Below are 26,368 nucleotides of genomic sequence, written 5' to 3' on the forward strand. Positions count from 1 at the left end.
TTGGGTGCAAAGAGGTTTGAGACCCTTCTGGGTCTGATCCCCCTACCCAAGCTGGCAGAAAAACAGCTCTGCAAGCTTGGAGTGGATCCTGGAAAGCCAGGAATAATGAGGGGAGGAGGATGGAGGTGAGACCTCTCCCTGTCTTGTGCTGCAGGCTAAAGTTCTCTTGGTTTTTCACTATTAGTTTTCTTTAAAAGGCTTTCCCCTTGATGAGTCACTTGAAATATTTTCTAAAAATCCTTTTAAATTTAACAGTTAGATTTTACTGTTCAAATTGAAGCATTAATTGTAATGGATACTCATCTGCTGATTTTCTTCTTGGCAAATCAGCATTTTCCAGTTCCCTCCCAGCTCCAGGAAATAAAAAGTCCCTTTGGAAAGTTCCCAGGAGCTCCAGGGTTTCTGTTTGAGGGTCAGCTTCTTTCCACCTGGCAACAGGTGGCTGCTTGAAGCCCCAAAACTGTGGTGTGTTTTTTTACCAGTCAGTGCATTTGGCCAGAGGCTTTCCATATTTTCACTCTTTGGGTCTTTGTGGTAAGATGAGAAGAGCTCTCAGATGAGGGCGATTCCAGGGTTCATGCTCCTTAGAGGTTTTGTGCTAGAAAACCGTGGCATTGCTTGATCCTGGCTGGATCCTAAAACAGCAGGTGCAGTTTGAGGTGAGCAGTTTGGGCTGAATTTTGTGTGAAACCTGCATTCTCATGTTCAAATGCGCAGAAAGCAGCAGGGTTGGTGCACTTCTGCTGCTGGGGCTGCTCCACAGTGCCTCTGTTTGCTGGCTCTGGGCCCTGGCAAAGGGCGAATATCCCGGGTTAGTATGGCATTTCCTTTGGAAAGCTGCTTTTATACGTTTGCTTTATGCAGTCCCAAAGGCTCTCTGCAGGGCTCCCCATTACCCAGCACCTCAGCACCCACTCAACCCTCCCTGGTAAGTGCATTAACTCCTCCATAAGCTGTTGGGGCCCGTCTCCACCAGACAGCACTTAACAGTCAGTGTTTGCACTAAGTGGAGTTTCTTGGTGAGCTCCAGCCTTCTGGCAGGGACCGTCTGAACTCAGAAGTGCTCTGAGTCCTGTCCTGCTGTCATCTGGGTGGTGGCAGTGCCTGGCTCCTGCCCCAGCCCTTCCCCATGGCAGCCCTTCCCCATGGCAGCTGTTTGCAGAGGCTTCCTGGCCCGGATGGGGTTCTTGGGCACCTCTGAGCTTGACATCTTTAAATCCCACCCTTTCTGTAAATGGAGGAATACAAGGACAGCGTGGTCCTTGCTGGTGTTGCAAGTGTGGTGGAGATGCTGGACATAGAAGCTGGTCTGGTCAGTGGTGCTCCAGGGCTGCAGAGTTCCATCAGCTCCTGCTAGACAGAGTTTTCTTGTCAGGTGGGAAAGGGCAGAAGGGAACATGGTCATGCTAAGGACTAGAGTGTATCTATCTTCGTATGGGGACTCTGGTTTTGACAGTTATGCCTCAGGGAGCTTCAGTGGCTCATTTTCCACATATGTAATTGTCCCAGCTGCTGTGGAGCTGTGCTTGATGACACCACCATGAACCCAAGGGGAATGAAATCCTCCCTCATGTGGAGGTAAAAATCTCTTCATATTTACTTTTCTGCTGACTCTGCTCATTTGAAAGATGGGGGTTGTGTTTAGGGAAGTAACAGCAAGGAAATAGATGGTTAACAAGAAGCCTGATGCAAGAAGAGGGTTATGATGCTGGTGTTTCTGACCAACAGTACTCTCCCAAGGTGTTGGGCTGCATTGTGCAGGCCTGCCTGTAGCTCTCATGGTGCCTCCTCCTTTGTCTCATCATGTTTGGGCCTGCCACAGATTCAAAACTTTGCATTAATTTCAGAGAAGGAATGTGCTTCTCTTCTTGACTGGGGAAGGTTTTTGGAAAGGGAGGGGTGAAGAGAAATCAGATAATGAGCTACTTTGGGGAGGAGCTAGGGACTTGTCATCCTGAGGTTTGGGCAAGCAGCTCAGAGGGGGGTGGCATGTGCATGAAGTCTCTGTGACCTGAAACGCGTGACTGGACTTTGGCTATTGGTGTGAAGCACTGTGTCAGATGTGCCACTAAATCTGGTTGGAGTATGTGAGCACAGCCCTGGCCCTTACTCTGCCCTGGCTGCTCAACACATGCAGTAGGGCAAATGTCTTGGGTTTTCTCCACTGTTGTTTCCATTTCTATGACAGAAACTGAATCTAATGACTTCTTGACCTTACGAGCATGTCTACTTTGGGATGCTAGAGAGGAGGATGGGGGTGAACACCAATTGTCTGTGCAGCCTTCCCTGCAGCTGTGACAGCTCTGGTGACGGTGTTGGTGAGTCTGTGTTTGGCTATGCCAGCTCTTCCCTGCTCCCATGCCGAGGCTCCTTTCAGGGGTACTTCCTGTGTGACACAGCCCCAGCTGTACTGGAGGGATGTTCCCATGGATGGGATGGGGAAGAGGAAATGGTGCAGACCGGTGTCACCCCCGGGTATTGCTACTCTGTTCTCAAGCACGTCTACCAGCAGGAGTCATTTCCCACAGCTGGGTCATCTTGATGAGTTATGGATGTTGTGTTGGTGCCTCGGGGGGTGTTCATGCTCTGCTCCTGGTGCCCACATGGAGTTCTGCCACTTTCTGTGCTCATCTCTGCAGCCTAGGGCCTGCCTACCCAAATGCCATCTAGAGGCTGCAATTATCAGAAGTTAAGCGAAAAATGGATTAGTAAAGTTCTGTAATAAGAATGGTGACTTCCAGGACTTGGTACCAATGGATCAAATGGAAAAAGCAATACATTTTAATCACCCAAAAAGCAAACAGAGGGATATGCAGCTCTGTGAGGAAGCTGTGTGAATGAAGATCACTCAGCACTCTTCTCCAAATCTAAGGTTTTCTTTTTTTAAACACTAAACTCTCTCCCTAGTCTCTCCCGAATATATTCCTTATAGGCTTACAAAAGGAAGGAAAGCAAGCAGGAGTTGTTTGGCCTTTCCAAAAATCATGGAATCATAAAATCACAGAATGGTTTGGATTGGAAAGAGCTTTAAAGATCATCTTGTTCCATCACCCTGCCAGTGGCAGGGACACCTTCCACTACACCAGGTTGCTCAGCATCCCATCCCTGCCATTGGCAGGGGTTGGAACGAGATGGTATGTAAGGTCCCTTCCAGCCCAAACCATTCTGTGATTTATAACACACTGGGTTCTCAGGATGGAAACATCTCCTGTCCTGGGCAGTGGAAGCTTTTTGCCCAATTGCTTGTGGAGGACAGTTGCACTTGGACCAAACCTGGGAAACCCACATGCCTGGGTTTGGTTCATGTGATTTCAGCCAGCGCCTGGTGGGGTAACACAGACCTGGCTGTGGCTCCATCCTGGTCATGCCTGGGGGGCACCATGAGCAGAGAGCTCTGTCCTGGCCCAGCCCCATGCCTGCTGCTCCCTGCGCCAGGGAGCTCTTCACAGGCACCAGTGTCTGTCTAATGCTTCCTGTGATTTCATAGGAAATTTCTCTTGCAGTGGCAGCTGCTGCCAATATGTGTGGCCCTTTTTTTCAGTCTGACCTCAGTTAATTCTTTTTTTGTCTGTTACTGAGTGATGCGCAAAGTTTTCCATCAGGTTTTGACAATCCAGCCTCTGTGATACCATTTCCTAGTGCTGAGGAGGTCAGGATTGCCTGTGCCTCGTAATGTGTAAAATGTACTTGAACTTGTCACACTTGCTCAGTTGTTCTTCCCTTCAGTTCGTGTTACTGTCTGTGAACACCCAACTCTCCTTGGCCATGAAATGGGCATTATGTGGTGCCGCACCCCTGGAACCATTCCATGGGACTGGCCCCCTGAGCTCAGCATTGCCATGCTTGGAGTCTCAGCTTACTCTGTGTTAGTTCTTCTGTCTTCTGGGCTGTTGTATTTTCACCGCTTTTTGTTCACAGACAGTCCTTGCAGATGCAGGGAAGGTGCCTCTCATAGGATCACAAAGAAACCAAACAGTGGTAGCCTATGAGCCGCTGCCAGATGTCATTCTCTTTCCCAGACTATCTCCTTGGCAGAGATTTCACAAACCAGCTGATTCCAGGGTGCAAGGAGTGCTTTGATCTGCAGGAACACATTTACAGAGTCTCTGGTTCTCAGCATGCAACTGTGTCCTTCATCATGTCCCCATCAGGCTGGATCCTGCCATCATGGCAGGTGCCCCTTTCCCACTGCATCAGAGTATCTGTGAGGTGCTTTCCTTTGGTGAATCAAATCTAGAGGAGGGCTCTGCTTCCTGTAAGAGAAGACCTGGGTAATGGCCAGCTGAGCACGTGGAGGTCAGGGTGAGCAGTGCATGGGAATGTCCTCATCTGGAGTTCACCACTACAGGGACATTGGGACACGTGGTGTGCTTGGCTGCCTGTGGCATTCCCTTGCTCACGAGGGATGGGGCCGATGGGGAGTTTGGGAGTGTGGGATGAGAGCAGACTTGGCTTGGACTCATCTTTTCCCCATGGCAAGCTGCTGCCTTCTCTCAGCAGGGATGCTGTTGCTCTCACAAAGAGTCTCTTGTGATTCTGCCACTGCACTCAGCCAGACTATGAAGCTTTTTATTGAACTCTTTTTTTTTTCTTCTTCCCATCGGGTGGTATCAAAAGCTGGCTTCTCTGCTCTGGATAACAGGCATGTCTGCTGGAGGCATGGATTAGGTCAGCTCACAAAGGGGAATGTGGTTTTACACCAAACCTTTGTCAAGCAGGCAGAGCAAATCACAGAATCACCGAATGGGTCAGGTTGGAAGGGACCACAGAGGCTCATCTTGTCCCACCTCCCTGCTTGAGCAGAATCATCCCAGAGCACATGGCATAGGATTGTGTCCAGACGGTTCTGGAATATCTCCAGTGAGGGAGATTGAACATACTTTCTGGACAATCTGTTCCAGTGCTCAGCCACTGAACAGTAAAGAAGTTCTTCCTCATATTCAGGTGGAACTTCCTGTGCATCAGTTTCTGGCTGTTGCTTCTTGTCTTAGTAAAAAATCCTCTTGGTAAGAGAGGGGAGAAATTCCCATGCCCCATGCCTGCCGTTAGGGCTCATGGCCTGCCTCCAACATCAGCTCCTGGTATTGTGGAAGAGTTTGCTCTCCTTGCCTGGGTGTTTCATCACCCCCCAGCCTGTGCTGCTATAACTTGCAGTTCAGTGATGTGAGCCACCATCCCCTGCAGAAGCTGGCACAGACTGGCTTCCTCTTCTGTAGCCCTGGTATGTGCCATATAATCCTTGATGGTCAGTGATGGAGAGCCTGAGCTTTAGAGCAGCTTCACAAAAGCAAATCCCACAGTCCCAGCTACCCACAACTTGCTACAAGAGTTATTCTTTGTCCTTCTGGTTCATCATTCCTAGGAGAATTCAGGACTTCTGTGTTTACCATTTCACCCTGGCATTATACTTTAAACCAGATTTAAGTGAAGAATATTTCTTTTTCTCTCAACTTTATATTTTAGGGGCAAAACTATTCCACTGTATTATGGAAAGCAGAGAAGGAGCAAAGTGATGACGCACCTTATTAACTACTGGCACTTGGCTTGAAGTTGTGTTTTTTTGTCGGCAACTTCTCCAAGCTTATTCCAGCTGGGAAGTGATATGGCCTACTTGCAGGCTGTTAGACCTGAGGCCCTGCTCCTTCAGCAAACATATCTCTGGGGTTATGCCGTCTGCATGTTGTATCCCTGTAACGCTTCACCATTAACTCTTATTTGGGCAAAGCCCTCTGCTTCCCAGGAATACTGCTGAGCATGTACATTCCCCTCTCCCTGGGATCCCCTGCAGCCTGCGGCACTGTTAATTGATTCAATTAGGATATTATTGTACGAGTTTCCTGTTGATGAAGAAGCTGTCTGCCAACGTGTTGGCTGTTGTTACAAAGCTGCTTTTCAAAGGCTTCCCATCCCCAGCGGCTTTATCGCCTGCCCTGTTAATGGACAGCTCAGGATGGGGACAGTTGGCTCCCACAGTGAGCACAGACCTTCAGCTGACTCCAGACACACTCACTGGCCAGACATTCCTGGGTTAATAAGAAAAGCAGCTAACTGATAAGATAAATTGGTGGTGGAGATGAATGTGGATAAGCATGGCCTGACCTGACGTCCTGTTGTGGGAAGCCTGGCTGTGGACTGGATACATTGCTGGGAGCCAGCCTGGCAGCTTGTGATCTCCTTCCCTGATGCAAAGGGATCAGTGAAGAGTGTGATACAACAACTTCCTGTGTAAAAAAAACACACCAAAATGCTTTAAACTACATCCACTCCAATCTTTTTTTCTGTTTTGTTTTCTGTCACAAATTCTTTAAAATAATATTGGAAGAATGGAAACAATAGAATTATTGTTTGGGGTTTTTTCCCCTTCTTTTTTTTCCCCGACCTGGCTGGGTGCATTGTTGAGAGCAAGACTTGGCCTCTCTCTGCTCTGCTGTGCTCGGCAGAAGTGTCGCTCCAGAGGGCTGTGTGTCTGTCTGCCTCTTGTCTGCCCATCTCCCCAGAATCTTGGATGGCCCCTTCTGGGAATGTGATGTAAGCAGTGTTGTTTAAAGCTTGCATGGAAAGCCTCCTGCAAAGAGGGTTTGTGAGATCTCCCCATGCTAACCACCTCCCTTCCACAGTTTTTGCTTGATGGGGGAGTGTGTTTCCCTTCCATGACTGGGGGGGAATATGTTCTCCCGGGAAACCTGCCTTGGTTTTTCTTGGCATCTTCTGATGCCTGTCTGTGTATCCCTCCCCCAGGACTGGTGGAGTTGCTGTACTTTTATCCTTTTCCCACCCCTTTTCCAGAACTGGGCCTGTTTTCCTTGGCTTTCTGGGCAAGAGCAGTGCAGCAACCTGTGCTGTAGTCCCCATCCTGCAAACTTAGCAGGGGAAAGATGAGCCAGAAAGAATACAGGAACCTCGAAACCTGAAAACCTGCCAGCTCTCTGGAGACCTTCCTTGTCTCTGGGGCATCTGTCTGGACTGGAGCTGATCTTTTCCGATTGCTGGTTTTGTGTGTGTGTGTAGCACTACAGAAGGACCATCAGCCACAGGCTGGGTTTCTGCAGGTGTGTGCTCCTGTATCTGCTATCCCAAACTGCCTCCCGTGGTTACAGCAAGTGCTGGGCTTGTTTTCTTTGGAGTGAGTTTTAGCTGTTCTTCCCACAGGCTCATGTGTAGGAAAACTGGTGAATGAATATTTGCTGCTGCCTCCTCCAGAGCTGTGTGATGGGGCAGCAAGTCTGTGTGGGATCCATGGGACTGACCGCCTGCCTTGCTGCTTCCCCACCTTCTCCTCTTCCTGTATGTGCTGGAGAGTTCTTGTGGCACCTTGAAACCTCTTTTGCTCCCTCGAGCAGGAGAAGAGAGAGAGCTTGTGGACTGCCAGGCCTAATGGTGCCAACCCACACAGGCTCTGGTATGGGCTCTGGTGTGACTGGGGGAATACTGGTGGCACCAAGCTGGGCTAGAGCAGGGTGGTGGGGCTGCAGTGAGGGGGTCCCCACACTGAGCATCTGCTGCAAGAGGCACTTTCAGTCAAGCAAAAGGAAGTGGAGATGATCTGGACTGAAGTTCTGGATGAGTTTGGTGGGATCACATGGTTGGGAATGAATCTGGACAGAGGCACAGCCCAGGCACGTGCTAATGGGAGAAAACACAGCTTGCACCATTCGTGCCTTGGAGGCTCACAGTGCTCCAAGAGTGAGAGATCCTCAGCTCCAGTTCAAACAGAGGCAGGGAAAGCTTCCAGTGACGCAAGGATTGTGTTGCTTAACAGCAATCAAATGTGTGACTTGTTTTCCTTACCCTTTGCCAGTCACAAGCTTTCCTGAGCTCTTCCCCATAGGAAAAGCAGGGCCAGAGGCACCTTTCTACCATAACACAACATGGTTGTTTATGGAGTATCAGGAATGTGGTGTAATTCTGCAATTCTTGTGGACTGATGGAAGAGCAGGAGATCTTGGCTTGCCCAGGGAGGCTGGGAAAGGGGTGCTGCCCTGGGAGCCTGCAGTGCCTGGAGGAGGCAGGCCCTCCTCGAGCTCAGTTGTGGCTGCTGATAACCTCTCTTCCATTTCCTTTTCTAGATGCAAATGCTGGACAAGTTTCCAATGGAAGGAGGGCAGAAGGATCCCAAGCAAAGGATCATCCCCTTTCTGCCAGGTAGGAGACTGGGTTTGCTCCAGCAAAAAATATGCTATTTTAGGAACGACAGGAACTTTTTCCCAGTCTGTGTGTGAGCATACACATACTTTAGCTCTTATCTACTAAACCATCTGAGCAATAACAAGTTCTTGGTCTGCACTGTGTCCATTAAAACATGTGTATTTGTTAGCAATGTGCCCAGCAAGGCTAAACCCCTCAGTGATTCTCTTTCCTTCTAGAAGTCATTAGTGGAAGACCTCGGCTAAGTGACGCCCCTAGCACAGCTTCTGCCATGGCACAGGGCTGAGGGTGGTGTGAAGCTCCCCAGAAACTGCTCATACACTGTTCTTCCTGTCCCATTCAACTCAAAGGACCATCCAGAGAGAAGGAAATAACAATGGAATTCAAGCCAGTTGACAGCTTTGGCTTCCCCTTGTAGTGTTTAGGACTGATTGCTCAAAGGCAGGATTTCTGTTGCATGACGTGTGCCCTGTCAGCCCGACCTGCAGCTGAGCAGATGCAATGGTCCATGGCACTTTGTGGTGTGTGGGATTGCTGGTGGCTGCTGCTGTGGGGAATAAAAAGAACCCTAATATGCCTTGTGAAAATAACCAGCCTGAGGGGAGTCTTTCATGCACCCATAGCTAATGGATTTGACAATAGGGTTGTCTTTGCCTCGACCCCCAAGTAGCTAATGAGCATATTTAGAAATGTCACAGTACCATAATCAGTTCCAGTGACTGTCAGGTCCATTTAATGCAGCCCTTTGTGCTGTGCTTTGCCTCCTGGCTTGTCTAGAAACATAAAGGCATTTGTGGACTTTGCATTTCTCTGACTAGTGTGAAGAAAATCATTTACACCCCTTTTTGAGTTAGAGAATGCTGTCTGGGATTCCCATAGGAGAGTTTCTGATTCTGGCCTGGCTTGTCCTGGCATTGTAACACCAGCAAAAGCAAAGCACACCTGATGTTAATACAGCAGAAAAACCCTTGCTGTACAAGTACTCCTGCCAGCAAGGAAAACAGAAAGCCAAATTGGCAAAGGGCATAACTTGGAAAAATTGGATATACACTTTGGCTGTAGTGCACTTGCAGAAAATTCCCACCAAAATGCTTTTATTTTCCGAAGGCTGTGGCTCGGGAAGGCTGGTCGGAGCTCTGCTTCTTGCAGTGCACTCATCAATGTCTTTGTCTCCTTCTTGATGTTGAAATAGTTTCCCTTTGCTAGGAAACATGTCACTAGGATTTCCACTGGAGAAAAGAGGGCGTTGAAGTTGCTGGAAAAGAAAGCCTGGCTCTTTGTAAGCAAGCAGTTTTGGGGAGTTAGGATGACCTTCCTCTAGAGAAGCACGTGCTTGTGTGTGTGTCCTCTGCAGAGATATTTGCCCTTTTGCTCTGGTTCCCTTTTGGCAACAGGCTTAAATAATACCATTTCAGAGGGAGTCACATGTTGACTTGGAAAACTGCTAGTCCATGCTTCTACCAGGAATATTTCTGGATGTTTCATTTCTGCTGTGGCTTGTGACAGCTCAGAGGAGAGAGGCTATTGATGCCTAACAGCTGGTCCCTGCAGCTTTACCATGTGTGCTTTGAGGTGTCAGCACAGGGCAAAGGGTAATATGATGAGAGGATTCAGCATGGGATGGCATCCCATCTCCAAGCTGGAGGTAGCACTACAAGTCTTGCACCTTGCCTGTCTTCATGGCACAACTTGCTTCAGGGAAGCTGTGGTATTAGAAGTGGGAATTATGTTGCCTTTGCCGTCCTGCCTTTGCTGCTCATCGTAGAGAGGTCAGGAGCTGGTGGCTTTCCCTGGAGCAGGACAGTCACTCCTAGTGAGAGGTGTGCAAGCTTCTTCTACTCTGCTTCTGAAAGAGGACTTCACTAGGTAAGAGAAGGCCCTTTTAATAGTTGCTGGCTATGTTAGAGCATTTCCTTTACAGCGCAGCTCTTTGCCTTCCCAGTCTGGGATGACAGTGAGTTTTGTTACTTACAGCTGAATCCAATCTTCATCTTTCTCAGCCTTGGGGTGCTGTCCAGGTGAGCTCAGTGCAAACAGCCTGGTTCTCTTTCTCTGCAAAACATGCATCAAGTGTGCTTAGACTTGCTGGGGTTTGATTGTGTTCCATTTCTGTTAGTACTATAGTTTGGTCCCAGTCCCATTTTGGGCAACATTTGTAGCATCTGAATTTCATTACCGGGGGAGATTTGGCTCCAGTGGTTTGCTGGAAGTACAGTGCTTTCTGGGAAGTCCACTGTAGAGCAACATTAGACATCGTGGCCACTGCAGTTCTCAAAAATGTCTCCTGTGACCCTGTGCCTCGAGCAGCCCTGGCTTTCTTAGCAAACCCTGAAGCCTCCCAAACCCAGGGTCACTACCACAACCTGACAAGGTGCCATCTGGGTTTGTCTGTCAGGCTGGTTTCCTGGAATGGGAAGAGAGTTCCATGATTACTCCATAGTTACAACACCCAGCCCACAGGAACTCTACTTTGCGTTAGTTCATTTTGTTAATGCTTGCTTTGAGGATTTGACTTATGGGAAATTTATGGAGGCTTTGGTCTGTTGAAGTAGATCTTTGATGGTATCAGAAGAGACTTTTGTAAGTGCAAGTCCTTCAGCCCACTCAGCTCTTCTGAAATGGAGTCATAAAGGTGGGTCCTCCGAAGTGCAGTAGATCAATTACACTTGAGGTTTGAGGGCCAGGTGTTGTGCCTTTCTGGATGTTGGCACCATGCTTATCCCACAGCACAGCTTGGTGGGATCTGGTTTTGCCTGGCAGTACATCACAGTGCATGGTGCCTGAAAAGCTCTGCTGCCACAAAGGGGAATTTGAAGTGGACACTTGGATCCTTTAGCTGGCTCTGAGCCACCAGCACAGCCTGCTCAGCTTCATGGGGTGCTGGGATGACTCCTTGGAACAGCTCTGGCAGCACCCAACCCGTTCATGGCATAAACTATGGTCCCTGGAGCAGAGTCAAGAGCAGCTGGTGAGAAAGAAGAGACGTGTCACTGCCCAGCTGGGGAATGTCCTCGCCTGCAGGAGTCCACACCAAGGGTTACACACTTGTTGACTGAGAGATGACGGTATGGAGACCCCAGGAAAGAATGAACTAAGAAAACAAATGAGCTCAGTTGGGCCTGCTGTGTAAGGGCTGTGCCAGATCTTTCAGGAAACAGCTTTTATAAGGAGAGTGGAGCCTTCCAAACTCCATACAGCTCCAGTGGCCTGGAGCAGATCCTGGCCAGTCTGCCTCACTGGAAACGTGAGCCTCGGCAAGGAGGGGTTGCCTGAGGCTGAGTTAACCTTGGCTGTAAAATTGCTTTTTAGGAAGCTTTAGCTATAGACAATAGTGAACTCCCAAGAAGGGAGAAGGAAAAAGGGGGTTCAGTGAGATAATTTTAAAAAACAGAATTATGCCTCCTTTCTACTCCTTTCCCAGCCCACCAACCTGCTCAGTGTGGGATTCAGTGCCACCCACAAACTTTGGGGCTTTTTTCCCAGAACAACTGTGGGGGTGCTTGTAGCTGTGAAGGAGGTGTGAAGGCCCTGTGAAGGAGGAGGAGGACAACTCATCCATTTTCTGGCTATGGTTCCTGGCTTGCCCCAGTCCTGTTGCATTTTCATCTGAGCTGGAGATGGGGCAAGGATTCTAATTACTACTTTCTGCTCTCACAAGATGGGCATCTCTTCTATAGCCTGGTTGGGTGGATGGTCCCAGGCTTTCCTGCAATCCCTGCACAGGACTTGGGCAAACAGATGTAAGGGGGTGTGTGTGGCTCATCTTCACGAACGAAGATTTGGGAAGGGCTGTCCCCATGTGGGTGTGCCCTTCCAGCCTGCGCAGTGGATTTTTAGGTGAGGCTCAGCATGCGCAGACCTGCCCCACCGTTTAAGTCCTGAGGTTCATCTGCCACAGCCGAGCGAGCTTGGACAGTGCCAGTGAAGTCCTCAGGACTAGAACCTACAGCACCCGTAGGACTCCTGGAAACACTGCCTGATCCCCCACCCCAGGAATAGCCCACGTAGCTGGCTACTCCATGGGCTGGGATTAATTATGTGTACATTTGAGGCTGCCTTTTTTTTGAAGTGAGTTTGGAACCCATGCCAGGGAAAATCTGGATGTGATTTGAAAGGTGCAGAGAAGTGAATTCTTTCCGAGGCAGTGGGGCGGGGGCAAAGTGGGGGGAGTCCTTCAGGGTAAAGCAAGAGGCACAGCTGGGTTTCCTCTCTCAAAATATCTGGCTTGGTTCACAGCTGTGATGGGCAAGGTGATGTGTTTCGGGTTTTCTGCCCCTCCAGCTTGCTGGAGATCCAGTAACAGCTTTTGGCTCAAGAGAAGCCTCCACCATTTTGCTGGTTGAAGTCCCTCTGCCTTGCGTTTTTCAGCTCCTTGGTCCTCAGTATAACTTCAGCTCTTCCTGGAGAATTCCCACAGGAGGGAATAATTTGCAGAGCCCTGTTTCCTTGTTTGTTTGTTTGTAGAGATTAACCCCTCCTGTGGCCTGCCTGCTCTATCTCACACTGGTGGAGACACGAATTCCTTATCAGCCCTTTCCCTGAGCTTTCCTGACACTTTTCAGTCCTGATGAAGGGCTGGGGCAGCAGGAGCCATGCTGCATTTCTTTGCAGCCCCCACTCCAGAGCTGTTCCAGCACCCTGTGCTCTGGGTCAGTCAGATAAAGCAAAACAGCCTTGATTAACCAGAAAAGAGTTTGGTTCCTCCAGTCCTGGGAGAACAGAACCTTTCTGGCACCAGAGGAGTTTTCATGGCCAGACAGAATAGCTCCAGTGGAGCTTCTCTTTTTCTTCGTAGGTATCAGCAGGTTTTTAAGATCCAGAAAAAGCAGGCAGCATGTCCTGGAGGCTGGGTGCTTGCACAGGGAGACATGCCGGGGCAGCCATTCTGTACTGGTCCCTTATCTTGGTCTTCTGTTTCCAAAATCAACTTGCTTGACACATTCCGAGGTGATAAATGTTTGATCTACTCATAGCTTTGTTTGTGTGTATAAAGGACAGTGTATTTTACCACAGTTCCTTTGCAATGACTTTCTTGTGCTAGCAGGGATGGAAGAGACTCGCTGCTCTGATTGCTCATGTGTAACATTTTGTATGTAGATAAGAAAATCTAATCATTCTGAGTCCTGGAGTTGTGACAACAGTGAGAAGCTGGTGGAGTCTGCAGCAGCACTGACTTTTCCAGCTGATGGAAAACCCCCACTATCAGCAGGATGTACAAAGTTGCCCCTCCTCACATCTTCCCCTTTGTATTCCTTGTGCTGAGGTTGAGACAGGAGCACTGTCTCAGGAGGAAAATGAGTCTCTGAGGATGTTAGAATCATGGAATCACAGAATGACTTGGGTTGGAAGAAACCTTAAAGATCATCTAGTTCCATCTTCCCTACCATGGGCAGGGACACTTCCACTAGACTAGGCTGCTCAGAGCTCCATCCAACGTGGCACTGAACACTTCCAGGGATGGGGCAGCTCCAGCTACTTCTGGAGCTACAGCAATAAGGGATGCAGATACCAGATGAATAATATGATATGTTTTCTCTTCTTATATAGTCTTTGACCATGTGAAAAGCCTGAGTGGACAGCAGTATTATTCCCATTTTAGATATGGTCTTAGGAAAACATGCATCTCACTGACCCAGCAAGTTGCCCATCTTTCCCTTCCAGTGGTTTCCTGTGCTCTCTTACCTTTCAAGTTGAGGATTTATACGGCTGTATTTGGCAGCACTAAAGGATCTGCAATTATGTTAATTAGACATTTTGATTAAAATCAGCTCTTTGTTAGAAAATAAACTTCCTTATTGAAAAATACCAGATCTAGAGCAAAGGAAGAGAGGAGTTGGATTTCCTGCTGGTTCACATGCTCCATGCCTGGGCTAATTTAAGATCACTTCAATTGTGGTGATGTATTTATTCCACGAAACTATATTATTTTTATTATTATTATTATTCACTAGCATATGTTTGTTAAACACTTAAATATTCCCACACCCAGAGCTTATTATTTTAGATATTTATAACATTCCCACCCATCAATGATTTCATTTTGGCAGACTTAAAACCAAAACAGCTATTCCTTACAACTGCCAACAGAACTGGTGTGATCCATTCATCTTTTTTAAAATCATCATTCAAATAGAATCCTCTGCAGCAGATACACTGTGATTGGTGATGGAAAGAGAAAATTGTTGATCATTTGCTTGTCTCATGAAAAATATTTGCTAAGGGAATGAATGGAGCTCTGACCTGGTTGTTGTTCCCAGTCTTTCAAGACAAATTCTCTGTTCCCAGGCTATTCACCCTCAAAATCTAAAAGACAGATTGAATAGAGTGGTAATTTTTTTTCCACTATATCATAAACACTGTCAAACATGGCTCTGGCAGGCTTCAAGAAGGAATGCACTTCAGAGCAAGGCATTTCCCACCATGAATGTCTCAGCCCCTTACTGTCAGTGGGACATAAATGAGGAGCAATTCTTCTGGCATGTGCTGGGCTGACCCCATGCCTGTCAGTGGAGGGCAGGGATGAACCTAGCACTGAGTAGGTTTGCTGTGTGCTCCCTTGGACAGTCCAGTTTCCAAGGCATTTCTGCATTAACTGAGTCTAGCAGGAGATTTGGCTCTTCCGTAAAGTTCTTGTTCATGTTCTTTGCCAGCTGAAGTTGGGCTGGCTTAGTTCATCTCTGCTTAAAAAATGCATTGGCAAGCTGCACAAGTCATGCGTGGTTCAGATCCTGGCCAAGTCAGGGAGAAGCAAAGGGAGGCGACCCAGCCCTGGATTTAAAATTGTGATAAGCACGTGGCCATTTTCCCATGTCCTCTTCTTGGGTAGCTTGGTAACATCCAACTTCTGGCTTCAGCAATGCCATGGCTCCTGTGAAGACTCGCAGTAGGGGTGGAAGCTGTGGTGTGACTGTCCAGAGTGCTTTTCTCTGTTCTCATGTTGCTTGCAAAGGGGGTGTGTTGGTGTTTGGTTGTGAGGGAAGTTTGGGTTCTGGTTTGCCCCTTGACATCTTTGATAAGTGAAGGGGTTACATGGATGGACACGTTGCTCTCCCTGAGTTCAGGGGTGGGATTGGAAATCCAGGCAGGGACAAAAAGACATGAGACTTTCTTGTGGTGTTGGAGAACTGTCAGGAAGAACTTGAGGGAACTTCACTACCACACGCCCCCAAAAACAGTTTTCCAGGTGGTTGTATTGCAAAGCAATGCCAGTTCCTGGTGCCCTGGGAAGTGGTCTGAAGTCCTACCACATACCAATCCTTTTGATCTCGAGTCTATACATGTATCTGTTTCACTGTCTGCTAATGGCTTTTGTCTCCTTAAATGCCAGAGAAGCTGTTCTCTGTGAGAGCAGCTTGAAGCATTTAGAACTCATTAGACTTCAAAGGAAAGAGGCCTGTACCACAAGCCAGAAGGGAGGAAACAGAGTGGCAAGAGAATCCCATTAATGGAGAACAAAAATAAACCCCAGACAGAAAGGAAAATTCTATAGGTCTGACTCAGAGCTGCAGTCCTGACACTGTGGCTTCCAGGACCAGTTTGTCACAGGAGTGGCACAGAGGGAAACCCTCTTGCTTGGCTGCTGCCCACACTAGACCTGATTGCTCTGAGCTGGGAGGCTGCAGCAAGGGTCCCACCTGCACTGGCAGCCACAGGGATGCCATTTGCCAGGAATCTTGTCCACCCAGGACTTGCATGCCAACAAGCTGTGAGATATCAGGCATGTGCTTTGATGGGGGCTGCTCCTCCATCATCACCATACTGGTAAGAGACCATGGGGAAGCAGTTTGCTGGTAATTGTTTCCTCTTCTCTCTCCTTGAATGTGCTTGCTACTTCAAATGTGCGTTATTCTGACAAGGTATTTAATCTGTGGGAGGGAGGGAATGGGTTTTGGGTTTTTTTTTTTGGGGTACAGTGCTTTTGGTTAGAAGAGGGCATGCAGGGAATAGGTCCTGACAGAGTGATTCTGGAGAGTTTTGTGTGGGTGTTGTGCTGACATGCCCTTCTCTCCCCATCTCTCCTGTTTCAGGGAAGATCCTTTTCCGCCGGAGTCACATCCGTGATGTTGCAGTCAAGCGCCTGATACCTATTGATGAATACTGCAAGGTAAGGACAGGTTTCTAACATCCACCAAAGATGAACCAAATTTGATCGAGCTCAATCTTGTGCCAGGATCGAGAGCAGGGAGTCTGGGTTGTCCACCACTATCAAACCCTTTTTGTGTTGAAAACCCACCCAGCGATTCACTTTTCACTCATCTTGAAATACAGAAGGCTTGGAGACCCAGGCTTGCAGGGCAGCCCAGCTCCACTGCAGCTTGCACCATGCTGCTGGGCTTTTTCTTTCCCTTCTCCTTTCCTAAGATGCAAACCAGAACCAACATTCCAGATGGGGTGGAAAGGCCCTGGCTGTGTCCTGTCTGATACAGGCAGTTTGGAGTGAAATTCTTGTGTGCAGAACTAGGCTTGTAGGACACTGTTCCTCGGGGGCATTTCCCATCTCTTGGGAACAGACCTCCTGTTTTATGTAGAAGACATCACTTTCTTGGTTCCACTTCCGTGGTTCCAAACTTGAGATGTAAATTCCTGTTACTGGTTACATAAACTGGTTATTTACACAGGGACAAGGTGACTTGTACTTGCAGAAAATCATTGGAAGCCAACAGAGATAAGGCTGAGATGATTTGCTCCGTATTCTAAAAGAATGTAGAACTGGACATAACTATAAGGGAAATTATGATTTTAGGGCATTTTTTGGGGGTGGGGGGAAGCAAAATACTGAAGTCCACAAAAATTTATTTTTTCACAAGTAAAGTTTGCCACATTTCATCATATCGAAGGACATAAGTACTTCCAGTAGCTATGAAATGGCCTGAAGGTAGGACTGATACTTCCAAAATCCAGTCTGAATGCTGTTGAAAACATATTAAAAGACTGCAAAACTCAAGGGAGATGAGGAAATAGTGAAATATCCATCACATTCCTTAGGTGCAGGAGGTGTGGCAGTGACTGTGCACTGAGACTTGCATGGTGGGAGAGGCTGTGGGTTTTGGGACTCAGCCAGACCTATGGAAGGGATGTCGTGGCTGGAATAACAAGTACAAGAATAAAGTGAATTAGTAAATGCATCTTGACAGCTCTGCAGTGGGGCTGCAGATGAAAAAACACTGCGGGCCAGGAGAGCAGGTGAGAGCAGAGTGATGGAGATATAACACAAGGTGTGCTTGGAGCTGCCGGGGTGGGAGCTGATGGTGCAAGTAACTGCTTGGCTCCATCTAGGCACGATCAGTCCCCTGTCTTGTGAGTCATTGAAATGTGTCAGCTACGTAGAGATGCACACAACCGTAAATTTAATTTTGGGGAAGAAAAAGTCCCTAAGTGATAAGATGCTGCTGCTACCTCTTTCAGAACAATGCCATTAGTGGCATAAAATATAATGAATCCATTTGACTTAACAACTGGAGCATAATGGCTGATGTTATATGACCCACTTAGGGAGCTGTGCTCTCCTTCTCCTGTTGATGCATTACCAAGGAGTACTGTGTTCGCTGTGGCCTTCCAGTTGCTGCTGCTTAACCGTAAAGCAGCTGAGCCAAGGGTGGGTGTGGGACCAACCAGAGGCTGCAGAGATGTAGAATGAGCAAGGAATTGTCAGGAATAGAGAGATATCCCTGCTGGGCACATTGTGCTATGGATTGCAGGGGCAGTGTCCCTCTCTGACTGCTGTATCTGTCACTAGAGGTGGATGTTGCACATGCTTGGAGGGTGGTGGTGCAGAAATACAAAATGCCTCCTCCAGCATAGCCCTGCTGAGGTGGAGAGTTGAGGATGTGAACATGTACCCACAGAAAGTGGTGTAAGAAAGTTTTTGTTTTGTTGACATCTCCTGCTGGGAATTAGAGTTTCTTTCTTCTCTGGGAGAGCCCTGGAAAGGTGGGTGAGATTTGGGGTAGAAGCAGGGAAAAGGAGCAAGGGAGGGAACCACTGATTCTCAAGGCAGTGTTCTTAATGAAGGGCTCTATTCCAGGTCCCACTATATTGAAAAATATGGTGATTTAAGGTGAGGTACAGGAAAAGCAGAAAAAGAATCAGAGCAACTGCTAAGAGCAACCATTTGTTCAATGAGTCTTTAAATAACTGTAGGAATGACAAGAAGGGGGAGTGGGAGGCTGCTGCATTTGTCCAGTTTGTTCTCTTTGTGTTCTACATCTATTGGTCTTTTTCCTGGTGTGGGAACTGCATTCTCTCCTGTCTCAGGGATTTTGAGAAGGTGTTAGTGGAGCATTGATGAAGGAGCTGCAATGCTGAGGTGCTCTACCCTGAAGGGACTGGGTGGACCACTAAAAATACTGCTGCTAGAGAATAATCTTTTCTCACACCCTGAAACATGGACTTCAGTGCAGCAAGGCTTCTCTGGCTTTGGTGAATGGCCTCTCTCCTCAGCTTGCACGCAGTAGGATAGGTAAGGTGACTTGCTGTGTCTCCAACGCCATGGGCTGAATCTGTGTTCTGATGGCCCTCTCTAGTTCATTCCTTTGGGTGGCAAAGCCAGAGGTGGGACAGACATGAAGCTGTTTGTCACTGATTTAGTGGCCATAGCTGCTGTAGTCCATGGCCAGCTGGGCTGCAGGGTGGCCTGCTTGACTCAGCCACCGCTAGACCAGCAGAGCCAGCTCTAGGTGGGCTTCCTTCAAAATGTCCTGGGAAATGAGCTGTGGGTCTTGTCTTTCCTCCTTCCAGAACAGGGTGTTTTCTGTGATCATCCCCTGCTTTCAGAGGATATGAAGGCTCCTCCAGGCCACAAAATGAGAATGATTTTGGCATGGGGGAGATTGCATAGCTCATGGCATGCTGGAACTGGGGAGTGGTACCACATGGGAATGGCATCCATGCAAAACTTGATCTTTGAATAGCCCTTCCCTGGACCCAAAGGCTATGGAGTGAGTAGTTTTCTCTCTCCTTTCTCTCATATGATCTTGTTCACGTCTGGCCCATGATTAAGTGGTCTGCCTGTCTGCTGTGCTGGCAGTGAGTGACTGTCTGCTGAATGGCTGGAAGGGCTTTTGGGGCCAGCAGTTAGGTCAATATGAAGCCACATCTGATCTGTGTGGTAACCTGAGGGCGTTGCAAATGTGCCTTTGACTCCAATGCAGCAATGAGTGGAGGTTTGGTTTGCCCACACTGCTGTCACAAGACTGCTGTGACAGCAAATAGAGGGGAGGGGGAGTTATGAAGAAAAATTGGTTAAACATCTGCTCCAGGTCAGACTGGAGCACTGCTCCCTGATTTCAAACAGTCCCTATTTTAATTGCTTTGGGGTGTTTTACCTTTTGCAGTTGCCATCAATCTGTGACTCCCTTCCCTTGCACGAGCAGTGGGCAGGCAGGGCTCTCTGCCAGGCAGCTGCTGTCCTGCCCAGACCAAATTGGAAAGGACTTACAAGATCTCTGGCCAAGGCAAATATTGGTGCCCCAGCCTCTGCCCCCAGCTCCCCCAGCCAGGCATACTCTCACCCTGCAAGTCCCACTTTAGAGCTTTTTTGCAACAGGCTTTCTGAAAGGGAAGAAGCAAAACAGAGGCAGTTTATATTTCCTGCTATTCCACAGCAGCCTAGTGGCCTTCCAGTCCTTGCCTTAATGAGTTGGTGTCTGTGCTTTTGTCTCCTGTTGATTCTCTTCCTGCCTCTTCCCAAGATGCTGTTACCCAGTGGAACATTTTTGGGATGTACTGGTCAGAGCTGATGGCACTGAGAGTTTGCCACATGTAAACTGCACAGCCTTTCCCAAGGATGACAGCTCCATGCCCTCAGCATGGCCGGGAAACTGAGCCCTGCCCCAGTCAGGAGGCTGGATGCTGGGATGGACATCCCTGTGTCTCTTACCTTGTGAGGGAACATCTGCCCAAAAGGCCGGAGCTGGGCTAAGCAGGGCCTGGGCAGTCTCTGCTTATTCTCCTTTAGTCTTGAATTGCAGCTGGGGTGGTGTGGTGGGTGTAACTAAGTGCCCTCTGGATCTTGCCCCACTCTGGTGTGTGTTTGCTGTAGCTCTCCCCCGCCTGGCTCTGCACTCCTGTGTGCGGGAACCACATGAGTGGCAAGCTGGATTCCATGTCCCAGGCCCTTGAGCTCTGAGAGCCTGTTCTCACCCAGATCCTTGCACAGTCATGGTGCTTCCCATCACTGGTGTCTCTGTTTCATCCTCAGGCTCTGATCCAGCTGCCTCCCTACATCTCCCAGTGTGAGGAGGTTCTCCAGTTCTTTGAGACACGACCTGATGACTTGACACCCCCCAAAGAGTAAGTTGGTTGGATGGCTGCTAACCTTGGGATGGTGATATAACACAACTACTTGTTGATATCTCTGAGTCTGATGTTCATCAATGGTTCCCCCATGAGTCACAGATCTGGGATTTGGAGACTTTCTTGGAGAGGGAGCAGGGGTTGTCCAGCTCAAGGTGGACGTCTCTGCCCAATCAGCCAACTCTTGCTGTAGCCTTCTCCAGTGGGGAAGTGGAAACACTTCTCTGGGACCCCATTAAGTGTTTGTCTCCTCCTCAGTCACTTCCTACTGCAAATACCAGTTTCAGAAACATAGTCTGAAAAGCCTCATTTCACATGGTTCAAAGGCTCTTTCCCTTAGCCATGTCCATGAGCCACATCCATAACAACACTCTAGAGTCTTTCCATGCAAACCAAGGAGTGTTTGCAGGGAATCTTGTGTGCCTTATGCAACTCTGTGTGGTTATAAGTCTTGTGACTATGAGCTGCTTTGGCCAGGAGCCACGCATCTCTTACTAATCACAAGCAGCATAAATCTGAGCAGCCGCCTCCATCTCCCGCTATGCAGCTCTCTTTTTGTGCTGCATGTGACATGGTGCATGGCTCTACCAGAGCTTGAGCAATGGAGGAGGCCTGATTAATTGTGAGAGAAAAGGCAGTAAATTGATTTGACAGCATTCTCTATTGGAAGGGTGTGGAGGTAGATAAAGGCATTTTGGTTTTGTCTTCTGAGCAGCAACTGAGCCTGTTAGGTCTCCAGCTAAGTATCATGCTTGTGTGGACTATAACTTCTCTCTGGGTTTTAGATTATTTTTGTTCTCTCTCATAATTCCCCCTTCCCCCATGCCTGCTTTCCTCCTTTGGCTCCTATTCGCTTGGCCTGTCATCATTCCTCCTGCAGCTCGTGGTCACTGATGAGATTGGTCTGAGGGCCCTGGAGCCCATTAACTAATTGCTTGCTGTCAGCTGACGCTGTCATCTGTCCTGCCCAGCTATTGCTGACCACTTAACCTTCCACCCCATCGGTCATCCCTCAGGGAAGGCATCAGCTCAGGGGCAAGCGAGACACACAAGGAAAATATGGGCTTACCAAGGACATTCAAGGGGGGGCCATCACGGGGGTTAACAGCCCCTGGGGCTATTTTGGGATGTAGGGTGCTGCCTGTGCATGCGTCTTTGAGCCCTGAGTGAGGCTGGTGAGCTGCTTTACAGTGGGAGTCAGCTATTGAACCTGCCTGTGGCTGTGGCACCTTCATCCATAGTGGAGGGAAGAGCTGCTTCAGTTTTGCACCCACTTTCCTCACTTTTGTTTTGCCTAATAGTCTGAGCCAGAAACCAGGCAGGGTGTGGGCTGTGGCCAGAACAAGTAGCACATTCTGATGTGGAGGGAGACCTTTGGGTGCTGGGCAGCAACCCCAGAGTGGTGCAGCTCTGTGCCTGGCTATGTTTGAAGCTGTAGCTGCTAGTGGTCCATCCTTGCAGCAGTCATGCCATATCCCTCATCACCTCCCTGGTTTGGGTCTGACAGACAAGGGGAGCAGATATACCAGTCTGAAGCCCAATCCCAAGATTGTGCTTGTGTTGTGGGGTCCATCCTCAGGGACATCCCACCGCATGGCAACTCCTGGGTGCAAAATTGCTCTGTGTGTGTGAGTGTTTGGCCATTGCAGTGCTTGGTGGGTGAGCAGGTGATGCACCACTGAATCCAGTGGTGTTCATGCTCTCTCCTGCTGTCTGATCCTCTCTGAGGAGGAGATGCTGCCTCCCCCTTGCCCACTCCTCTCCAGGGAGGGGAGACAAGCTTGCAATGCACAGAAGAACTTACCGAGTGACTCTTTTCCATTTGCCTCCAGCAGCAGAATGCTACAGCATCTCAAGGACATCTCTATTGTGTTTCCCATCCCACTCTGAATGCCAGAGGGGTATTTATTAGCTACAATTCATGCTAATTAATAAAAGTCCTTGACACTCTCCTCTGGAGAGATTGGTGGGAGACCATTGCTGAGCCCCAAGTGCTGGCATGTCGCCAGGTTACCAATAACGAGATGGGAGCTGTGATAGACGGCTGGGCTGGATCAGACGTGATGGCGTGTCTGGGGTTTGGCCAGATGTCATCATTCATCCAGCAGATAAATACTTTTCTCCGGGAATTTGAAAGGGAGCCAGACCATGAACAGAGTGAAAGAAAAAGAAAAAAAAGGGAAAAGGCAGATTTTTATGCTGGGTGGTTGAGAGGTGAGAATGAGGGAGGGAAAAAGGACTGGTCAGCATGCTCAGTGCCAAGACAAGCAGCTACTCTCAGGGCTCTGTGGTTGGGAGCCTTCCTGCTCCCTGTCCCTTCCCTTGGCTTCCCCACTGACACCTCTGGTCCCAGCATGCCCACACTGAAGGGGACGTGCCTCTGTTGGATCCATCCTCTGCTTGCTTTGTCTGGCGTGCAGGTGAGAGTTCACCTAACTCTCACTGCCCCAGGATGTCAAACCCCTTTCAGGGGCCATAGTTGCCTGCAGTCTGTGGAACTTTGATTTAGCTGCAATGGGTGAATTTAGTTCTTGAATCTGGCAGTGTTTGGGAATGGAAAAGGAGGTTGTACGGCCCATGCATTTCTCTTCAGGCCCCTGTGGTGTCTACTTTCCTTAACACTGGAGTTCATTCTGGGCTGAGCCAGGGCTCTCTTGCTTTCTTGCAGTGCAGCTCCCTTCAGTGTCCCTGTGCTGTTGTTGGGACCACCAACACAAACAGGTTGTTGGTGGATGCCATCCCTCCAAACTGGATTCTTCAACCCTTCTCAGCCTCTCACCTGCTCTACAAGCCACAGCCTGTCCTGCAGAGAGGGACAGGGTCAAATGCTGACTTTGTGCCTCCTTCTTCCACCATTGCTTCCAGTTGGGTGTGATGTCACAGCCAAAAGTGGAGTTGAAACAGGAGTCTCCAGCAGTTGGTGGGTGGAAGAGGGAGGTGAAGACCTTCCTCTGTCCCCTCTTTCCTATGTACTACTGCTTGGAGAGACTACTTCAAACAGGAGAGCAGAGGGAGGAGGTTGCATTTTTTTCACTGGCAGTGGCTTTTGTGATGTGGATCTCTGTCCAGCAAGCTCTGGACTGGGATAGCTCAACTGCTTCTGTCCAGTGGTGGGTCAGAATGAGGCTGAATTTGAACGAATTTGCGAAGAAGTGACTCCACTGAGCAGTGCAAAGGGAGCAGGGGAGGAAGAGAAATCATCATGGAAAAAGAAATCTCCAGAAAGTTAGCAATCTGAGGGGATGTGGGATTTTTCTCCTCAGTGTTGGATTAAAGCCCTATAGTTTAAAAGAAGAGAAGTCATCAAATTCCTGCTCCCCACATATTTCAGCAGGTCTGACCAGCAGCAGGATGTTCAGCTGTTGAGGTGGGAATTTGCTGTGTACACCCCCCTTACCTCCCATCCACTCTTTTTCAGTTTAAAGCCATTTTTAACCACAGCAGAGTTTCTGGAATAAGGCTGAGGAAGTCTGAACGGCTGGGCATGAAGCCACTGCTGAGTCAAGGCATTCAGCTGCTCACTTCTCGCCAGCTGAAAGTCGGCTGTGCGGCATGAGGGAGCCCAGGTTAACTCTGTAGTGAAGCAAGATGATAGTCGTTATTAATAAGTTATTATTATTACTAAGGAGTTATTTAATCACTGACCACAGTTGCAAGTGGGAAGGGGCTGTCTTGGTGCTGCTTCCCAGGGACTAGAGGCAGGACATACCCCTGACTATGAGAAACCTCTTATGAACCCGTTTTTCTTTTCAAGTGGGGGCACAGGCACAGCTTTTAAAAACTATTTTCTTCCTTCCTTTCTATATACCTGGGTACCTTCTGATCTCACATCCCCAACTTTCCTTCCTGCTCCTTCAGCCAAACAGCCCTTGGCTGGAGGTAGATTTTGGGGCGTTTCAAGGGCAGTTGAGCTCTGCTGCTGTGGATGTTTTCTGTGCTGGGGTGGAGGTCTAAGTGCAGAGGGAGTAACCTTGGTTCTCCCTGCCAGGGAAAGCATCACTGGAGGGAGCAGGGGATGGGCAGGACCCAATGCTCAGCTGTATTGCAGCTGCTGCTGAATCAGCAAAGGGCTTTTAGTGCTGGGAGGTGCATGTGCCATCAGGGCTGGAAGGTGCCTGGAAATGAGGTGGGAGCTGACCATCGGGGGAAAGGGTGTGCTGCTAATGAGGTTATTCCTGCAGCAGCCTCACTTACTCTGTCAGTAACCCCTTGAAGTCCTGGCACAATGCGGTGATGTGGGGGTAGCACTGGCAGTCACAGTAATGGATTGATTCCTGCTCAGAGACTGACAGGGAATCTGGGCAGGCACCAGCCCAAATAAACCAAGGAAGGGAGAACTGGGCTAAAATGAGACTCAGGTCTTATATGATCCTGGGACAGCTTGTCTCTCATATGGGGAAGAATGTTGACATGTTGGAGTCAGTCCAGTGGAAGCCACCAAGATGTTCAGAGGGATGGAGCACCTCTCCTATGAGGAAAGGCTGAGAGAATTGGAACTGTTGAACCTGGAAAAGAGAAGCTTCAGGGTGACGTAATTGTGGCCTTCCAGTGCCTGAAGGGAGCCCATAGGAGCGATGGAGAGAGACTATTTACAAGGGCCGGGAGAGACAAGACAAGGGGGAATGGTTTCACACTGACAGAGAGTAGGTTTAGATTGGATATTGGGAAGAAATTCTTCCCTGTTGGGGTGGTGAGGCCCTGGCACAGGTTGCCCAGAGAAACTGTGGCTTCATGGCAGGGAGTGGAACTGGATGATCTTGAAGGTCCCTTGCAACACAAACCTTTCTATGATTCTATGAAAGATCCTGCTTAGGGCCGTGGTTCTGGTAGCCATTGTGGGTAAGGGATTTGTGTTTGGTCCAAAGTGCTGGAAGAGGAGGATTGACAGAAGCATGTTTCCATCATTAAAACAGGAAGAAAATCTGTTTCTTTTCCTTGTTTCCATAAATTGGAAGTGCAAACATGTAGGTAGTATCTTCCAGAAGCAAGTTTCTTCTCTTCCTGCTTCCCTGTAGCTTTTGTGTGCTTACCTTTCATTGCAGTTGAGCTGTGCCAGGAACAAAAGTTTTCCTGGTCACCTTTGTATGGTGTTTGAGAGTATTAGGGGCAAAAGCTAGAAAAAGAGGAGACTCAGGTCCCTGCTTCAGGATGGAGTGGCTACCCCATGTAGGAAGCCATTCCAGGAGCTTTTGCTGGTCAACTAGGGATCCATGAGTTGATGGATGTTGGTTTGCATATGGATACTTGCTGGTTTGTGGCTTTTGGTTCTTGTCCTGCTGTCCAGACAAATTACAGCTTGTATACTGAATCGTTTGTTTTGCAGTTCTCCTGATGCTTACGTGCAGATTCACCAGGATCTCAACTCCAAAATAGCCATCCTCTTCCCTTTCTGCTGGGAACTGTCTTTCCTAGGTGACAGCAGACAGAAATACCAGAGGAGCTGAATATAATATGCAAAAATACGCTTTGTGCCAGTTGCATGGAAAGAGCAGTTGGTTTTCTGTGCTAACGGAGTGTGGGGACAGGGACTCCATTCAGAGCTTACTGGAGCATTTGCTAAACATCAGCTCTCCCAAACAAGAGCTCTGTTATATCTTAGTCTCTCTCGCCTGCATAAATTTTGTTAACATCTCCAAGCTTGCTGAATACTTAGAAGATGAACTACCTCATGATAGCTATTTTGGTGACATTATTGTATTACAGAAGGAATTTTTTTTTAATAAGAGGGGGTTTTTATGCAGATGTTTTCTGGGAATGCTGACCTCAGATCCGTCTCATCTTGATGTGGCTCCTGTGTGGTTTTGCAGCAGCTGGGGTTGTTTTCCTTCTGTTGGTGCTCCACTGTCCTTCACCTATTCCATGAGCTGGCTGTGATCAGGGCTGTGGGGCAGCAGGGACAGTGCTGAGGTCCCTGAGGAACATGTTGGGG

At 48.6% G+C, this 26,368-nt stretch overlaps 1 protein-coding gene across 3 annotated transcripts in view; it reads left to right on the forward strand.

The window, feature by feature from the left end:
• Positions 1-26,368, forward strand: part of SH3PXD2B (SH3 and PX domains 2B) — a 69,618-nt gene that overhangs the window by 21,728 nt on the left and 21,522 nt on the right. For all 3 annotated transcript variants that reach the window (XM_071570350.1, XM_071570352.1, XM_071570351.1), the window contains exons 3-5: positions 8,067-8,142; positions 16,173-16,249; positions 20,345-20,436. In XM_071570350.1, the coding sequence (XP_071426451.1) occupies positions 8,067-8,142; positions 16,173-16,249; positions 20,345-20,436 (245 nt within the window). The remainder of the gene's footprint in view (positions 1-8,066; positions 8,143-16,172; positions 16,250-20,344; positions 20,437-26,368) is intronic.

The sequence above is a fragment of the Pithys albifrons genome, chromosome 15, assembly GCF_047495875.1.
Source record: "Pithys albifrons albifrons isolate INPA30051 chromosome 15, PitAlb_v1, whole genome shotgun sequence".
In the NCBI taxonomy this organism is placed as follows: domain Eukaryota; kingdom Metazoa; phylum Chordata; class Aves; order Passeriformes; family Thamnophilidae; genus Pithys; species Pithys albifrons.